This window comes from Cervus elaphus, chromosome 30, assembly GCF_910594005.1.
Source record: "Cervus elaphus chromosome 30, mCerEla1.1, whole genome shotgun sequence".
Taxonomy (NCBI): domain Eukaryota; kingdom Metazoa; phylum Chordata; class Mammalia; order Artiodactyla; family Cervidae; genus Cervus; species Cervus elaphus.
Window position 1 is genome coordinate 77,250,291 of NC_057844.1, and position 13,578 is coordinate 77,263,868.

Genomic DNA, 13,578 nt, shown 5'->3' on the forward strand with positions numbered 1-13,578 from the left:
TAGCAGAGACCAGGAGACACTTGATGAATATCATGGTATAAGAGAAAGGTGCTAACAATGAAGCTGAGGTTGGATCAGAGGAGAGAGAGGAAGCAGGGCTTCCAATGAACCAGATAGCAAAGAAATCAAGACTCCCTGATAGGAATGGACCTCAACACAGCCTCTGGGGCTGCAGGAAGAGGGCAGAGTGGATGAGGGTTCCTTAAGACGGAGAAAGGACAGAAAGCTGGGGGATTTCATTCCTGTTCACCCTTGGGGGTAACCAAGCTGAGTGGGAGACTTGAGAGCTTGGTTGAAAGTTTAGAGGAATTGTTTAAAGGCATTAACTGAGAATTTTCGCTTCAGTAGGTGAGGATGGTAATACTGGTTTTCTGTTTTTTCATGTCATTTTGATAACCAAATAATACAAATTAAAGTGATTTATAATTCACAAGTTTAACATGCTTTTTATTTTTAGGCGTTCTAGTATGGTTTGGTAAAGCTATTTTCCAGAGTAAATATCTCTATACCAATGTAAAAAGGAAGACAAGATACATTATCTAGGATGATTAAAAAGGGATATTTTGAAATTGAATGGTAGGTGAAACTTATCTGTCATGGATTATGATGATAACTATAACTTTTCATAGTGCGGAATGACATAGCTCATGACTCAGTCACAGAGAGTGCACCCTGGGGGTTGGTAAGTTTGGAATTGTTTGTATTTTTCATTTTAATTTTCATTGATTTATTCATTATTTTTGGCTGTGCGGGGTTTTCATTGCCACGCAGGCTTTTCTCTAGTTGTGGCGAGAGGGGCACGTTCTCTAGTTAAGGTGCACGGGCTTCTCATCGCCGTGGTTTCTCTTGCTGCGAAGCATGGGCTCTAGGGCACACAAGCTTCAGTAGTTGCAGCTCATGGGTTCAGTAGCTGTGACTCCTGGCCTCTTCAGCACCAGGCCCAATATGTGGCGCACAGGCTTAGTTGCTCCCAGGCAGGTGGGATCTTCCCAGATCAGGGATCAAACCCGTGTCTCCTGCATTGGTGGGAGGATTCTTTACCACTGATCCACCAAGGGAGCTCCCAAACTGTTCATGTTTTCATGCGAAGATATTCCTTCTCTTTGGAGCTCAGGCTATTACCACGATTGTCATACTCTTTTCCCATTCTCAAAACACCTTGATTTTAATGGCTTCAAAACAAGTGAGCACGCTGGCTATTATGGCAACCTTTCCTTTCTTTCTTTCTGTTTTTTTTTTTTTCCGCTTCAAACAAACAGCAGTAGTTTATTTGTGCTCATGTGTTCATGGTTCGGGTGGGAGGGCAAGCTCAGTCGTGCTTGACTTTGCGACTCCATGGACTGTAGCCCACCAGGTTCTTGGTCCATGGGATTTGCTAGGCAGAATACTAGAGCGGATTGCTAGTCCCTTCTCCAGGTGATCTTTCCCCATACAGGGATTGAACCTGCGTCTCCTGCAACGCCTGCATCAGCAGATGAATTCTTTACTACTGAGTCATGTGGGAAACCTTTGGGTGGGAGTTGGTTGACATAAACTAGTCACATGTTTGGTTCAGATCTGCTCCACAAGTCTTGTCAATTGATGATAAAAGAGAAGTCAAGCCTAGCTGTGCAAAGCATATTTCAAGCCTCTGCATAAAGATCTACCAGCATCCCATCGGCCAAGCAAGTGTTGTGTCCAAGCCAATGTCCTTTCTTTTCAATCCTCTGAACATACATCCCCAATAAAGTTTGCCTCTCCTTTTCCAATATGTATGGTTTCTATAAGAGCTACTTGTGAATGAACTGTGTCTAGTTTTTATTCCTCCTGAAATGTGTAGGAATGTCAGAGCAGTGTGACAGACTCTTATATCCTAAAAAACACCTTTGCCCTCTGCTTTTATTTCCAATTTAATTTTTCTGTCTACTGATCTAGATTTTAATTTTTTTTAAAGGGAGCCAACAGTGACAACTCATTTAAAAAAATTTTTTTACCTTGTCCATGAGTTGCTTTTTTTCCAATTTTCTAAATGACTTCTTGAGTTCCTAAAAAGTTTTAAAAATGAATAGTAATGAGCTCAATTTAGTCTCCATGCCAACTACTGATAAGTATTTTTTTCTGCTGACTGATCTTTGTATTGTAGAAAGTTTCTTGACTTAAAGTACTTTACTTGCTTTCAAGAGAGTAGTTTCATTTTATTTCCAATCAAGTGAACCAAACTGTCAACAACTTTTATTCAGTACCTGCTTTTATGAACAGCTTAGAGGAGAGGTACCCTAGGGAGTTATTGAATTAATAGAAAAGTCCTTGCTATTAGAGGATTTACATTAAAGTTGGACTGAACATATAAATGTTTATTAATTTTTGAAGTAAGTGAGAAGGAAGCAAAATAATAAATTGTTACCATCTGCTCCTTTTTAGTTGGTTGAGGATAAAATACCTCCAGAATCTCTTGATCGTAATGCTTGAAGACCTTGAGGTGATCCTAGCTTTGTTTCAGCCATTGCAGACTTCTTTAAGGAGCAATAGGAGAGGTATTTTTTAAAAAATAGATTTTTTTAAAAGGTGGATTATTAAAAGTCCATGATTTTGGTAGTGTCCACTTTGGGGCGTATTTTAGAAGCTCTGTAGGGGGAACCTGCCCACAACCCACTGGAATTTAGTGCAACAGGGGCAACAGGAGAAGCCCGGTATTCTTTTCAAACAAATAAAGTGGTTTTATTTTCTAGAAAATAGGGTTTGGGCAATGGAGGAGTCCTAGGCAGAATGATTAGAAAGATAAGTCATGGAGAATCATTTTATCTGTTTCCCAATGACTGCCCAGGCAGTGTACTTTGTTATATGGGGGATTTCTATTGGATTTTTTTCCTATGGACTTTTTAAGATTTATTTTTATTGGCAGGCAGTTGATTTACAATGTTGCATTAGTTTCTGCCGTAGAGCAAAGTGAATGAGTTATACATGAGTGAGCTCCCCAAGAGTATGTATATAGACATATATGAACATGTATGTATGTACACATACATGGCTGTGTCACGTGCTTGCCCGTTCACAGCTGTTTCACCTAGATATTACATATATACGTATATGTAGCTCCACTGAGATCCATATATACATATCTCCATTGACCCAATTCCTTGACACATATCTTTATCTAAATGAGAAGGAGGTGGGTGATGGTGAGCGTGGAGCTTCATTTTGTTCCTAGTAAAACTGGGGAGATGTCACTCATTCCCAGTTTCCTAGTCTGGTTACAGTGTTCTGAGATTCTTAGATTCCAGTTTGATTAAGTTCATTTCCATCAACTAAGAAATACTGTTGCTGGATAGTGAGAAATGGCAACCCACTCCAGTATTCATGCCTGGAAAATCCCATGGACAGAGGAGCCTGACAGGCTACAGTCCATGGGGTCGCAAAGAGCTGGACTCAACTGGGCAACTCACGAGACTTGAGTGGCTTCTATCATTTGGAGTATATGAGATGAAGAGACGCTCTTGAATAAAATACCCCTACACAGAACAACAACCAAGGAAGAAACTAAAGGAACTGAGGGTACATTTTTTTTTTTTAATTATAGAAGAAAATGAGGAAATCTTGGTAAATGTTTCTGATGAAAAATCTCTTAGAACTGGAGCTGGAAGAATAGAGAACTGAAAGTTTCTATCATCTGGTCCAGTAATCTTTCTTTCTCTTTCCCTTCTCAAGACGTCTGAGAAATAGAGTACATCCTCTAATGATGGGGTAGGGTGGGAACACCAGCTTCTTGAGAAATGTGGATGAAGCAGAGCAGGGAAGACAATTCTAATCATTCCCCGTTAAAGACACGGGCTTCCCTGTTAGCTCACCTGATAAAGAAACCGCCTGCAATGCAGGAGACCCTGGTTTGATTCCTGAGTTGGGAAGATCCCTTTGAGAAGGGATAGGCTACCCACTCCAGTATTCTTGGGCTTCCCTGGTGGCTCAGATGGTAAGGAATCTGCCTGCAATGTGGGAGACCTGGATTTGATCCCTGGGTTGGGAAGATCCCCTGGAGCAGGGAACGACTACCCACTCCAGTATTCTGGCCTGGAGAATTCCATCAACTGTATTGTCCATGGGGTTGCAAAGAGTCAGACCCAACTGAGCGAATTTCACTTTAAAGATACATACCCTGCATCCCTTGAGAAATACTGTATTTATGTACATGTTTAAGTTACCAGACCAAAAATAACAAATAAGTCCAAAAATGTTAGAATTATAACTCACCTGTGAAGATCAGAAGACCAACTATGGCAGAATATATATGAGCACCTGGGTTTCCTAATTTCCAAGCTAGTGCTTATATCTGAGTGTCTTTGTATAATTCTTGCTTGAATATGATGTATAATTATATATTTGTGAAATTTACTACCCAAGATTCAGCCAAAACATTGTGTATTGTTTTGCTGTAGTTTATATTTTATGTTTTACAATTTATAATTATTTCAGGTTACCAGAATTCTAATGTTAAATCCCCCAATTTTAGCAGTATTCAACCCAAATCACTTTTAAAATAAGCTAAAATAAGCTTATCAGGATAATTTATGGTATTTTAGTGGGTGCTTTTAAGTAGGATTTTGTTTCATAATATTGTCAGTGGCAAACAGATTCGGTAACAATATTCATCACCACCCCCCTGATTTAAGATGTTGAATGCACTGTTTGAAGGGGCTGCCTTGGTTTATTGTAACAAAAAGAAGATAACTGAGGCTGTAGTATGGAGTTTTCAAGGTGAAAGGAATCTTGGGGGTTATTCAGTCCAATCTTTTAACTTTGCGGATCAGCACAGTGAGGTCTAGAGAAATCAGATAACTAGACTCCTGAATTCTTTAATCTGCCAGCTTTAGCATTATCTAATTTTCAATAGTAAAGTCTGATGATTTTGCTGTTAGGATCCTTTCAACAAGTGTTGAGTAATCCAGTTCTGAGCATGTGAGTTACAAAAGGAAGCATCAAAGACCACACTGGTGTCGTCCAGCCGCCAGTCCTCACTGACGCCACTCTTCCTGGAGCAGAAAGGTGCTCTCTTGCTTGTTGCTCAGTTGCTCAGTCGTGTCGGACCCTTTGCGACCCCATGAACTGCAGCACGCCAGGCTTCCCTGTCCTTCACTACCTCCCTGAGTTTGCTCAAACTCATGTCCATCGAGTCAGTGATGACATGCAACCAGCTCATCCTCTGAACCCCCTTCTCTTATCCGCAGTTTTTCCCAGCATCAGGGTCTTTTCCAATGAGTCAGTTCTTCACATCAGGTGGCCAAAGTCTTGGAGCCTCAGCTTCAGCACCAGTCCTTCCAATGAGTAGTCAGAGTTGATTTCCTTTAGGATGGACTGGTTTGACCACTCATGTTTACTGCACTGCAACTAAATGGATAATGTTGATTATAACAGGAAAAACACAACTTTTCAGCTAAGTGAGCTAATTATACTTTGTTCCTCTTATTTGTAAAACAAGGAAACAGAATCTGTCTCACTGGCTCCTTATGGAAGCCAAAGAGACTAGCCTGTATAAAGTGCTTATCACTCTACCCAGAAACCAGTACTTATTAGTTTTCCTTTCCTCTCCTCTTTTCCACTTTCCTGATCCAGGTCATGTGTGGATTAGTGTCCAGGCAAGACTAGAGAGCAGATCTTTCCATTTCTGGGGCAAAGTTCCCTTCTACACAGACTCTTTCCATCCTTCACATAGAAGTGGGAAATAAATATCTAAGAAATCTTTTTTTTAAAAAAAAGAAACAGGGAGGGACTGGTGCCCCTGTCTTGGAAATAGTCATTTCTATTGCAAACCATGAAATAATTGTAAAATTAATCAAGGGATACTTTTCTTAGAATTTAGATGTGGCATTGTTCGTTTCTTATACCTAGAGAGGCTGGGAGAACGATAGTGGCTTAGAAAGAACAGGAGAAAAATTGAGTGTGTCTATTATGAAATGAGCTTGTTTGAATCCATTGGACATTAAGATACAATGCTGGTCTTGGAAGTTTACCTATTTGACCAAAGCAAGCAGATCTGTGGGCTTCCCAAGTGGCTCAGTGTTAAGAATCTGCCTGCTAATGCAGGAGATGAGGGGTCGATCGATCCCTGGGTTGAGAAGATCTCCTGGAGAAGGAAATGGCAACCTACTCCAGTATTCTTGCCTGGGAAATCCCATGGAAGAGGAAACTATGGGGCTATGGTCCATGAGGTCGCAAAGAGTCAGACACAACTTGGCAACTAAGTAACAAGAAATTAGATTTGCAGGGCCAACTGAGTTCTCAGATTAAAATAGTCTATTTCACGATTACTGTATGGCTCTAGCAATGTATCTGACATGCATAGAGAATACTTTTTTAACATCTATCCTCCTATAGATGAAAAATTATTTCCAGTAGTAATGATGGGGTAGTAATTAATAATCAGGATTTATTTCCACTTTATTAAGATACAACTGACGTGGCATTGTGTAAGCTTAAAGTGTGAAGGATAATAATTTACTTATAAATACTAGCCACAATAACTTTGGTTAACATCTGTCATCTCATAGAACTACAGAGAAAGAAGAGAATGTTTCTTTCTCTTTGTCATGAAAACTCTTAGGACTGACTCCCTTAACTTCTGAATAGACTGCACAGCAGGGTTCCCAACCTCCAGAAGTTAAAGCTTGATAATCTGAAGTTGCCCTGATCTAATAATAATAGAAATAAAGTGCACAATAAATGTAACGAGCTTGAATTATCCTGAAAACATTTCCTGCCCTGGTCGGTGGAAAAATTGTCTTCCACAAAATCGGTATCTAGAGCCATAAAAGGTTGGGGACCACTGCTTCATAGTATGTGTGTGTGTGTGTGTGTGTGTGTGTGTTCTTAATCACTCGGTCGTGTCCGACTCTTTGCAATCCCGTGGACTGTAGCCGCCAGGCTCCTCTGTCCATGGGGATTCTCTAGGCAAGAAACTGGAGTTTTGTACCTTTTGACCACCTTCATCCAGTTCTCTATCCCCGCCCTGTTAGCTACAAACCTGTTTTTTTATGACTCTGGATTTTGGCTTCTTTGTTTGCTTGGCTCGTTATTTTCAGATTCCATGTACACATGAGATTGGGCACTATTTCTCTTTCTCCGTCTGACTTATTTCACTTCGCATTTTGCCATCAGGAGGTCCCTTCATGTTGCTCCAAATGGCAGGATCGCCTTCTTTCTCACAGCTGAATAGTAGTCCATTCCACCTCTGCCCCGCTAGCCTGCGGAGACTGGGGCCAGGCCCTTCTACTACAAAGGCCTCCACCTCTCTTCCAGAGCTTGCTGTGGCTTCCCCCCTAGTCTGGGGTGCTGCAAATGTCCTGGGACTGGGGGTGGTCAGAGACTTCAATTGTGGGAGGAGTGGGGGAGGAGAGGGGCTCGCAGAGCTGTGCAAGCCCACCTGGACCTGGGCCAGGCTGTCGGTGGGAATTCTCAGACCCTCCTGCTGCAGCGTAGAAATGGGGAGGGGGAAGCTGCTCTCAGCTCTAGCCATTTATTTTCACATCCAAGAGGGAATAAAAAGACCGAATCTTATATGTGAATATGTAGTTCAGTTCAGTCACTAAACCGTGTCAGACTCTTTGCAACCCCTGAACTGCAGCACACCCAGCTTCCCTGTCCTTCACCATCTCCCTGAATTTGCTCAAACCCATGTCCATTGAGTCAGTGATGCCATCCAACCATCCCATCCTCTGTTGTCCCCTTCTCCTCCTGCCTTCAATCTTTCCCAGCATCAGGTGGCCAAAGTATTGGAGTTTCAGCTTCAGCACCAGTCTTTCCAATGAATATTCAGGGTTAATTTCCATTAAAATTGGTGAATTGATCTCCTTGCAATCCAAGGGACTCTAAAGAGTCTTCTCTAACACCACAGTTTGAAAGATAAATTCTTCTGCATGCAGCCTTCTTTATGCTCTCGCTTCCTTATGTGACTGTTACAGAAACCATAGCTTTAACTTTATGGACCTTTTTTGGCAAAGTGATGTCTCTGCTTTTAAATATTCCATCTAGGTAGGAAAGAGGGTAATCAGGATCTATTACTTGCAACTCTTGAGGATTAAATTATGCCCCGCTAAAGGATGGGTGAAATCCCTTCACCTGGTGCCTTGAATGTGACATTTGGGAAGACAGTCTTGGAAGATGTAATTAAGATGAGGTCCTCCGGAAGTCTGATGGACTCTAAATCCAGTGACCCGTGCACTTATAAGGAGAAAGATGTGAAGACACAGACACACAGGGGAGAAAACCACATGAAGACAGAAGCGGAGCAAGGAAAGCTTGCTCAGACAGGGAGCACCAGGACTGCAGGCAGCCACCAGTGGACGGGAGACAGGAACGGGAGAACGTCTCTCGTAGATCCTCTAGAAGGAATCAGACTGTTGGCACCTTGATGTCAGTTTGGGGGCGCTAGAGCTGGGATGAGGAAATTTTTGTTGCTTTAAGCCTTTCAGTTTATGGTGCGTTGGATGACAGCTGCAGTAGACGGGTACACAGTGGATAAAGTGTCTCGCCAAAGGGGATGTTCAGCGAAGCCACGTTGTTGACGCTGCAGGGGAGATTACCTTGCTTCCATAATAGAGCTCCCTCGTTCCCTGAGGTCGGCCAGGGTTCTCTTTAACCTTGAGTAAAGAGCATCTTCCCTGGTGGCTCAGACGGTGAAGAGTCTGCCTGCAACACAGGAGACCCAGGTTTGATTCCTGGGTCGGGAAGATCCTCTGGAGAAGAAAATGGTTACCCACTCCAGTGTTCTTGCCTGGAGAATTCCACGGACAGAGGAGCCTGCTGAGCTACCATCCATGGGTCGCAAAGAGTCGGACACGACTGAGTCACACTTCCACTTTCAAAGAGTAGAACTTATTTAAAGATTCTTTTCTTTCTAAAAACACTGTACACTTATCTCCTGATAAAGTTGTACAGGCTATTCCTTGGTAATTTTTGACAGTAAAAAAAGAAAAAAAAAATCTGTTCCCATTTGCTTTCCTAAATGGAGGAAAGTGAATCAAGAAGACCCTACCAGGCATGAAGTTCAGACAAAACATAAAAGCAGATGATCCTGTCCTCCCTCGTCTGTCATCTTTGCCTACAGTCGGATGCTTAAGGAAAAGCTGAAATCACATTACCTGGCAGTGTGTGCCTAAGATGTTAACATAAGATGTGAGGACAAGGGGCCCCTTAATCAAAGAAATTGTGTATTCTAAATAAAGTTAAATAGCTTTTTCTTGAAAGGGCCTCTGATGGGCTTCAGTGTGCTGGTATATATCATGACACGCTAAGAGAAGAATATAGCATGTCACTTTCCATGTTTATTTTATCATAGAGCCTTTGATGGAAGAAGTTTCTGCAACTGCACCTCCATGTACTAATAACTTTGGGGTATAAGCACGTAAAATATAGCTTCTACTGATGCTTCATGGAGTCATTGTGAGATGAATGAACCTTTTAATATCTTCTGTACATTTTCCTTATTTTTCCAAATCTCCTCCATTTTAAAAAGTCTGTAACCTTTGACCCACAAACCATCACCCACCTCTGTCATATGTACCTTCGTTTGGAGTTTCAGATCTTCCATCCAATATAAAACATGTATTCTTTTTCTAGATACTTCCTTTTCTTCTAAATCATTCTTATTTTCTTCACAGTGGGTATGGAGCTTTTGTTATTGGGATGAACCATAACAAATAGCTGACATTTAACTTATAGAAGTGGCTGTTTCTTTGTTGTATGATGCAGGGAGCTCAAACCTGTTGCTCTGTGACAACCCAGAGGAGTGGGGTGGGGTGAGAGGGAGATTCTAGAGGGAGGGGACATATCTGTGACTGATCCATGTTGGTGTACGGCAGAAACCAACATAGTATTGTAAAGCACTTATTCTCCAATCAAAAATAAATACATTTATATTAAAAGTGGCTATTTCACACTGCTTAACCTAATACAACTAATATTATTAAAGAATCTCTACAGTGACCGAGATTATTAATTCACCAAAAGAGGTTTAGCCACTTTAAGAATTTGGCTCAATATGTTCATAAAAATAGACTGGATGGTTGGCAGGAGAGATCACTTATGCTTGTCAGTGATACCAAGTTGGCTGAGATTGACAGTATCGTGTAGGACCAGACAGGGATGCGAGATGATACAATCAGCTTGACAAAGTAACATGCACTGGATAAAATGAATTGCAATTAGGGTGCAGGCAAGGTGTTGTTTGTAAAACAGAATAATTAATTTGAAAAATGCGACAGGAAGAGAAACCCTTACGTGGACTGGGCCACATGCACAGGAGTTTTAAAGTCAGAGCCGATCAGAGACCCAGGCTCTGCCCGACATGCCCATATGGCATGCCTTTGAGCCATTCACTCTGACTGGCCATTTGGACCTCATCATGTGGATTTTGGCTGCCATCTCGAGTGACTGTTGGCCCCAGCTCAATGATTCTGTTCCACTGTGGCCTGTGAATTCCAGGCACTAGGACATAGCACTGTCATCTTGAATAATATACAAATACTCTCTCCCTGGTGGTTCAGATGGTAAAGAAACTGCCTGCAATGCAGGAGACCAGGGTTCGATCCCTGGCTTGGGAAGATCCCCTGGAGAAGGAAGTGACAACCCACTCCAGCATTCTTGCCTGAAGAATTCCATGGACAGAGGAGCCTGCTGGGCTACCGTCCATGGAGTCACAAAGAGTTGGACACGACTGAGTGACTAGCACCTTCTTCTTCGTTCTTCCTGCAACCCTTTCAAACTCTGCTCACCTTTCAAGGCCCAGTTAAAGGTCAAAGAAGTCCAGAAAATCTTTCTCCTCTTCTGTAGGTCGTAGACTACATCCTTCAACTTCATACAACATCCAGCAAACAGTTCTGGCTGAACATAACACAATCCTCTTTGCATATTAGGCTTGACTTCGCAGTTTGTAAATCCCTTGAAGGACAAAGACAAAGGATTGTATGTGTTTTGCACTTCTGTCTCATATGTAGTCAGTAAAAACATTAGCTGGTTTCTTCAAACAAGACTTGATAAAATTAATGACCGCAAAAATAAAAACAGCAAAATGTTGATTTGAGAGAATGAAAGGTTGAGAAACTTTTATGTAGGTGGATGGCTATGACTCTTATCCTTTTGACTCCTGAACCAAATTTTCCCATCAAGAAACAAAATGTATACTTATTTTTCATGTTAGTCTTATCCCAAAGTGGGAAAATTATAAATATATAGAGATGTATATTTAATATATCTATACAATTTTATTACATATGAAATTCAAATAAACATAAAGCCAATGTTTAGTATAATTTTATCTAAGATTCCTTACTTAGAGTTTGTGGTTTTATGTGTTATAAAATGTAGCTAAATGGAAACGATTTTTATTGGGTTTTTGTGTCTTAAATATGCAAGTGCCTGGTGAACTTTTTAGTGCTAAATTTTCTGATCATGTGTTTTTTAGACCTCTGGTTAATTATCTAGCCTAATGTCTCTATGAGTTAATGTTTTTAGAATGAGTTATCAAAGTTAATTTTGGAAATAAAGCCCACATAGTCCATTGTATGGAGTATAAATAGTGTTACCCGCCCCCCTCCCCCACTAACTGCTGTCATATACTTGTGTTTGAATTTATTATGGTTCATTCCTCAGCCAACATCACTCTTAAGATTCTTTGGAGAACAATCTAAGTCTAACTAGATGTTGTTAAATTCTCAGGCCACGGTAAGTGTGACTGTGGCAGATGCAAATGTGATGAAGGATGGTTTGGTGACGCTTGCCAGTACCCAACCAACTGTGACCTGACCAAGAAAAAGAGTAACCAAATGTGCAAGAATTCTCAAGACATCATCTGCTCTAATGCAGGTAAGAATTCTGTCCCCAGAGCATCCTCAAATGAAATCATCAAAGTTGGGTTCTTAATGGAAATATGTAGGCGTTGAGAAATGTTGAACCTCGGAGTGAGACTGCTTTTGAGTGTATTTTTTTTTGAAATGAAATTCAGATAAATCAATTGGGGAAAATGTCATCTTGCTGAGACTGGCAAGTCTGAGGCTCTCCAGCTGTTCCACATGCCTGCTTCAAGCAGGATATTTTCTGGAATAAAAACCCCTGACAGCATTTTAAGTCAACTGTGAGCCATGTTTTCAAATGCTGGGTTAATTCTTTTTTTTTGGGTGGGGGTTAATTCTTTTAAAAAGGACTTGGATAAACTGAATTAATTGTTCTCTGTTACAGATCAAGGGTGCTTTGAATTCATATGTTACCATCAAACAGAACTAAATTTTTCAAATTTGATGGAGGTTTCAGATGCCCTGGATGTGAAACCCATTGAAGAAGATAGTGACAGCATGAGTTTTATTTAACTGAAATATTTTTCTATCTTGTAGATGTCATTTAAAACTATTTTCTTAGAAATGTACAGAGGAGCTGTTAAAATTAATTACCCAAATCGTATAAAACTCAACAACTATGGTTTTGGTTTTAATGGTGTTTAGCCAATGTTACTATACTTAAATATTCTTTTGACAGTTGAGCATATAGAAACTCAAAGTCAGTTTATATTTTCAACCTGGTTGAGCCTGGGAATGCTCCTGTCCTCACTGGAGGCTTTGATTTCATTTCTTTGGCATCTGATATGAACTGGAGTGGGTTTTTAAAGTTCTCTGGGTAGTTCTTCAGCACAGTGGTCCCCAATCTTTTTGTCACCAGGGACCAGTTTCATGGAAAAAGATTTTCCAAGGACTAACAGTGGGATGGAAGGTTTAGGGATGATTCAAGTGCATTAGATTTATTGCACACTTTATTATTATTACATCAGCTCCATCTCAGATCATCAGGCATTAGATCCGGAGGTTGGGCATCCCTTCTTAAGTAGATCTGAGGGCATGAGTTCTTGCTTTGTCTGCTCCAGGCCAGGGTTTGACGACACAGGAATACCTGCCCTCCTGAAGTTCCCATGGTTGGTGGACTCTTTTTGCAATCAGAGCTGGGACTTTTCCACAGTCTTGACTGAGAGGAATTGCTCTGTGTAGATTCAGTGCAGTAGGCTGCTTTGTTCATAGTAATCAGGGCTATTTCCAAGGCAAGTTGTGACTGGTGCAGCCGGGAACCATGACGGAAGTCCTGACAGTCAGGTCACTTCCTGTCTTCTCCTGGCTTCTCACCAGCACTTCCTTCTTTTCTTTCTTCTTAGTAAAATCTTTTTACTTTGGTTCACAATACCTACCCTCTAAACACACACACACACACACACATGCAGACTCACACACACACCCTCTCTCTCAACTTCATGCTTTCTAAACTTCTTTTGGTAGTAAGAAGTTTCAAAATCAATTTCAGTTTTGTTTCTTTGTAGTCTTATTTTTGGATTGATTGATTTTCAAATCTGTTTTTTTTTCTTTTTAATAATACATTTAATAATTATTAAAAATTTAATGATATTTAATAATTGTTAAAAATTTAATAATGCATGTTAACCACCTAAGGATTAGTTTAGGAATCCAAAAGTGTTTCACTATTAAGGAATCTAAATGTGTGATTCACTACATCATCATCTCAATACATCTGAAAGGAGAAAATTTACAGAATTGTTTTAGCAAATGATGAAACACG

The 13,578-nt window shown here is 40.7% G+C and overlaps 1 protein-coding gene across 2 annotated transcripts in view; it reads left to right on the forward strand.

Moving 5' to 3' along the window:
- The window catches only part of ITGBL1 (integrin subunit beta like 1), a 211,905-nt gene that overhangs the window by 81,878 nt on the left and 116,449 nt on the right, over positions 1–13,578 (forward strand). For both annotated transcript variants that reach the window (XM_043891530.1, XM_043891531.1), the window contains one exon: positions 11,683–11,829. In XM_043891530.1, coding sequence (XP_043747465.1) covers positions 11,683–11,829 — 147 coding nt within the window. The remainder of the gene's footprint in view (positions 1–11,682; positions 11,830–13,578) is intronic.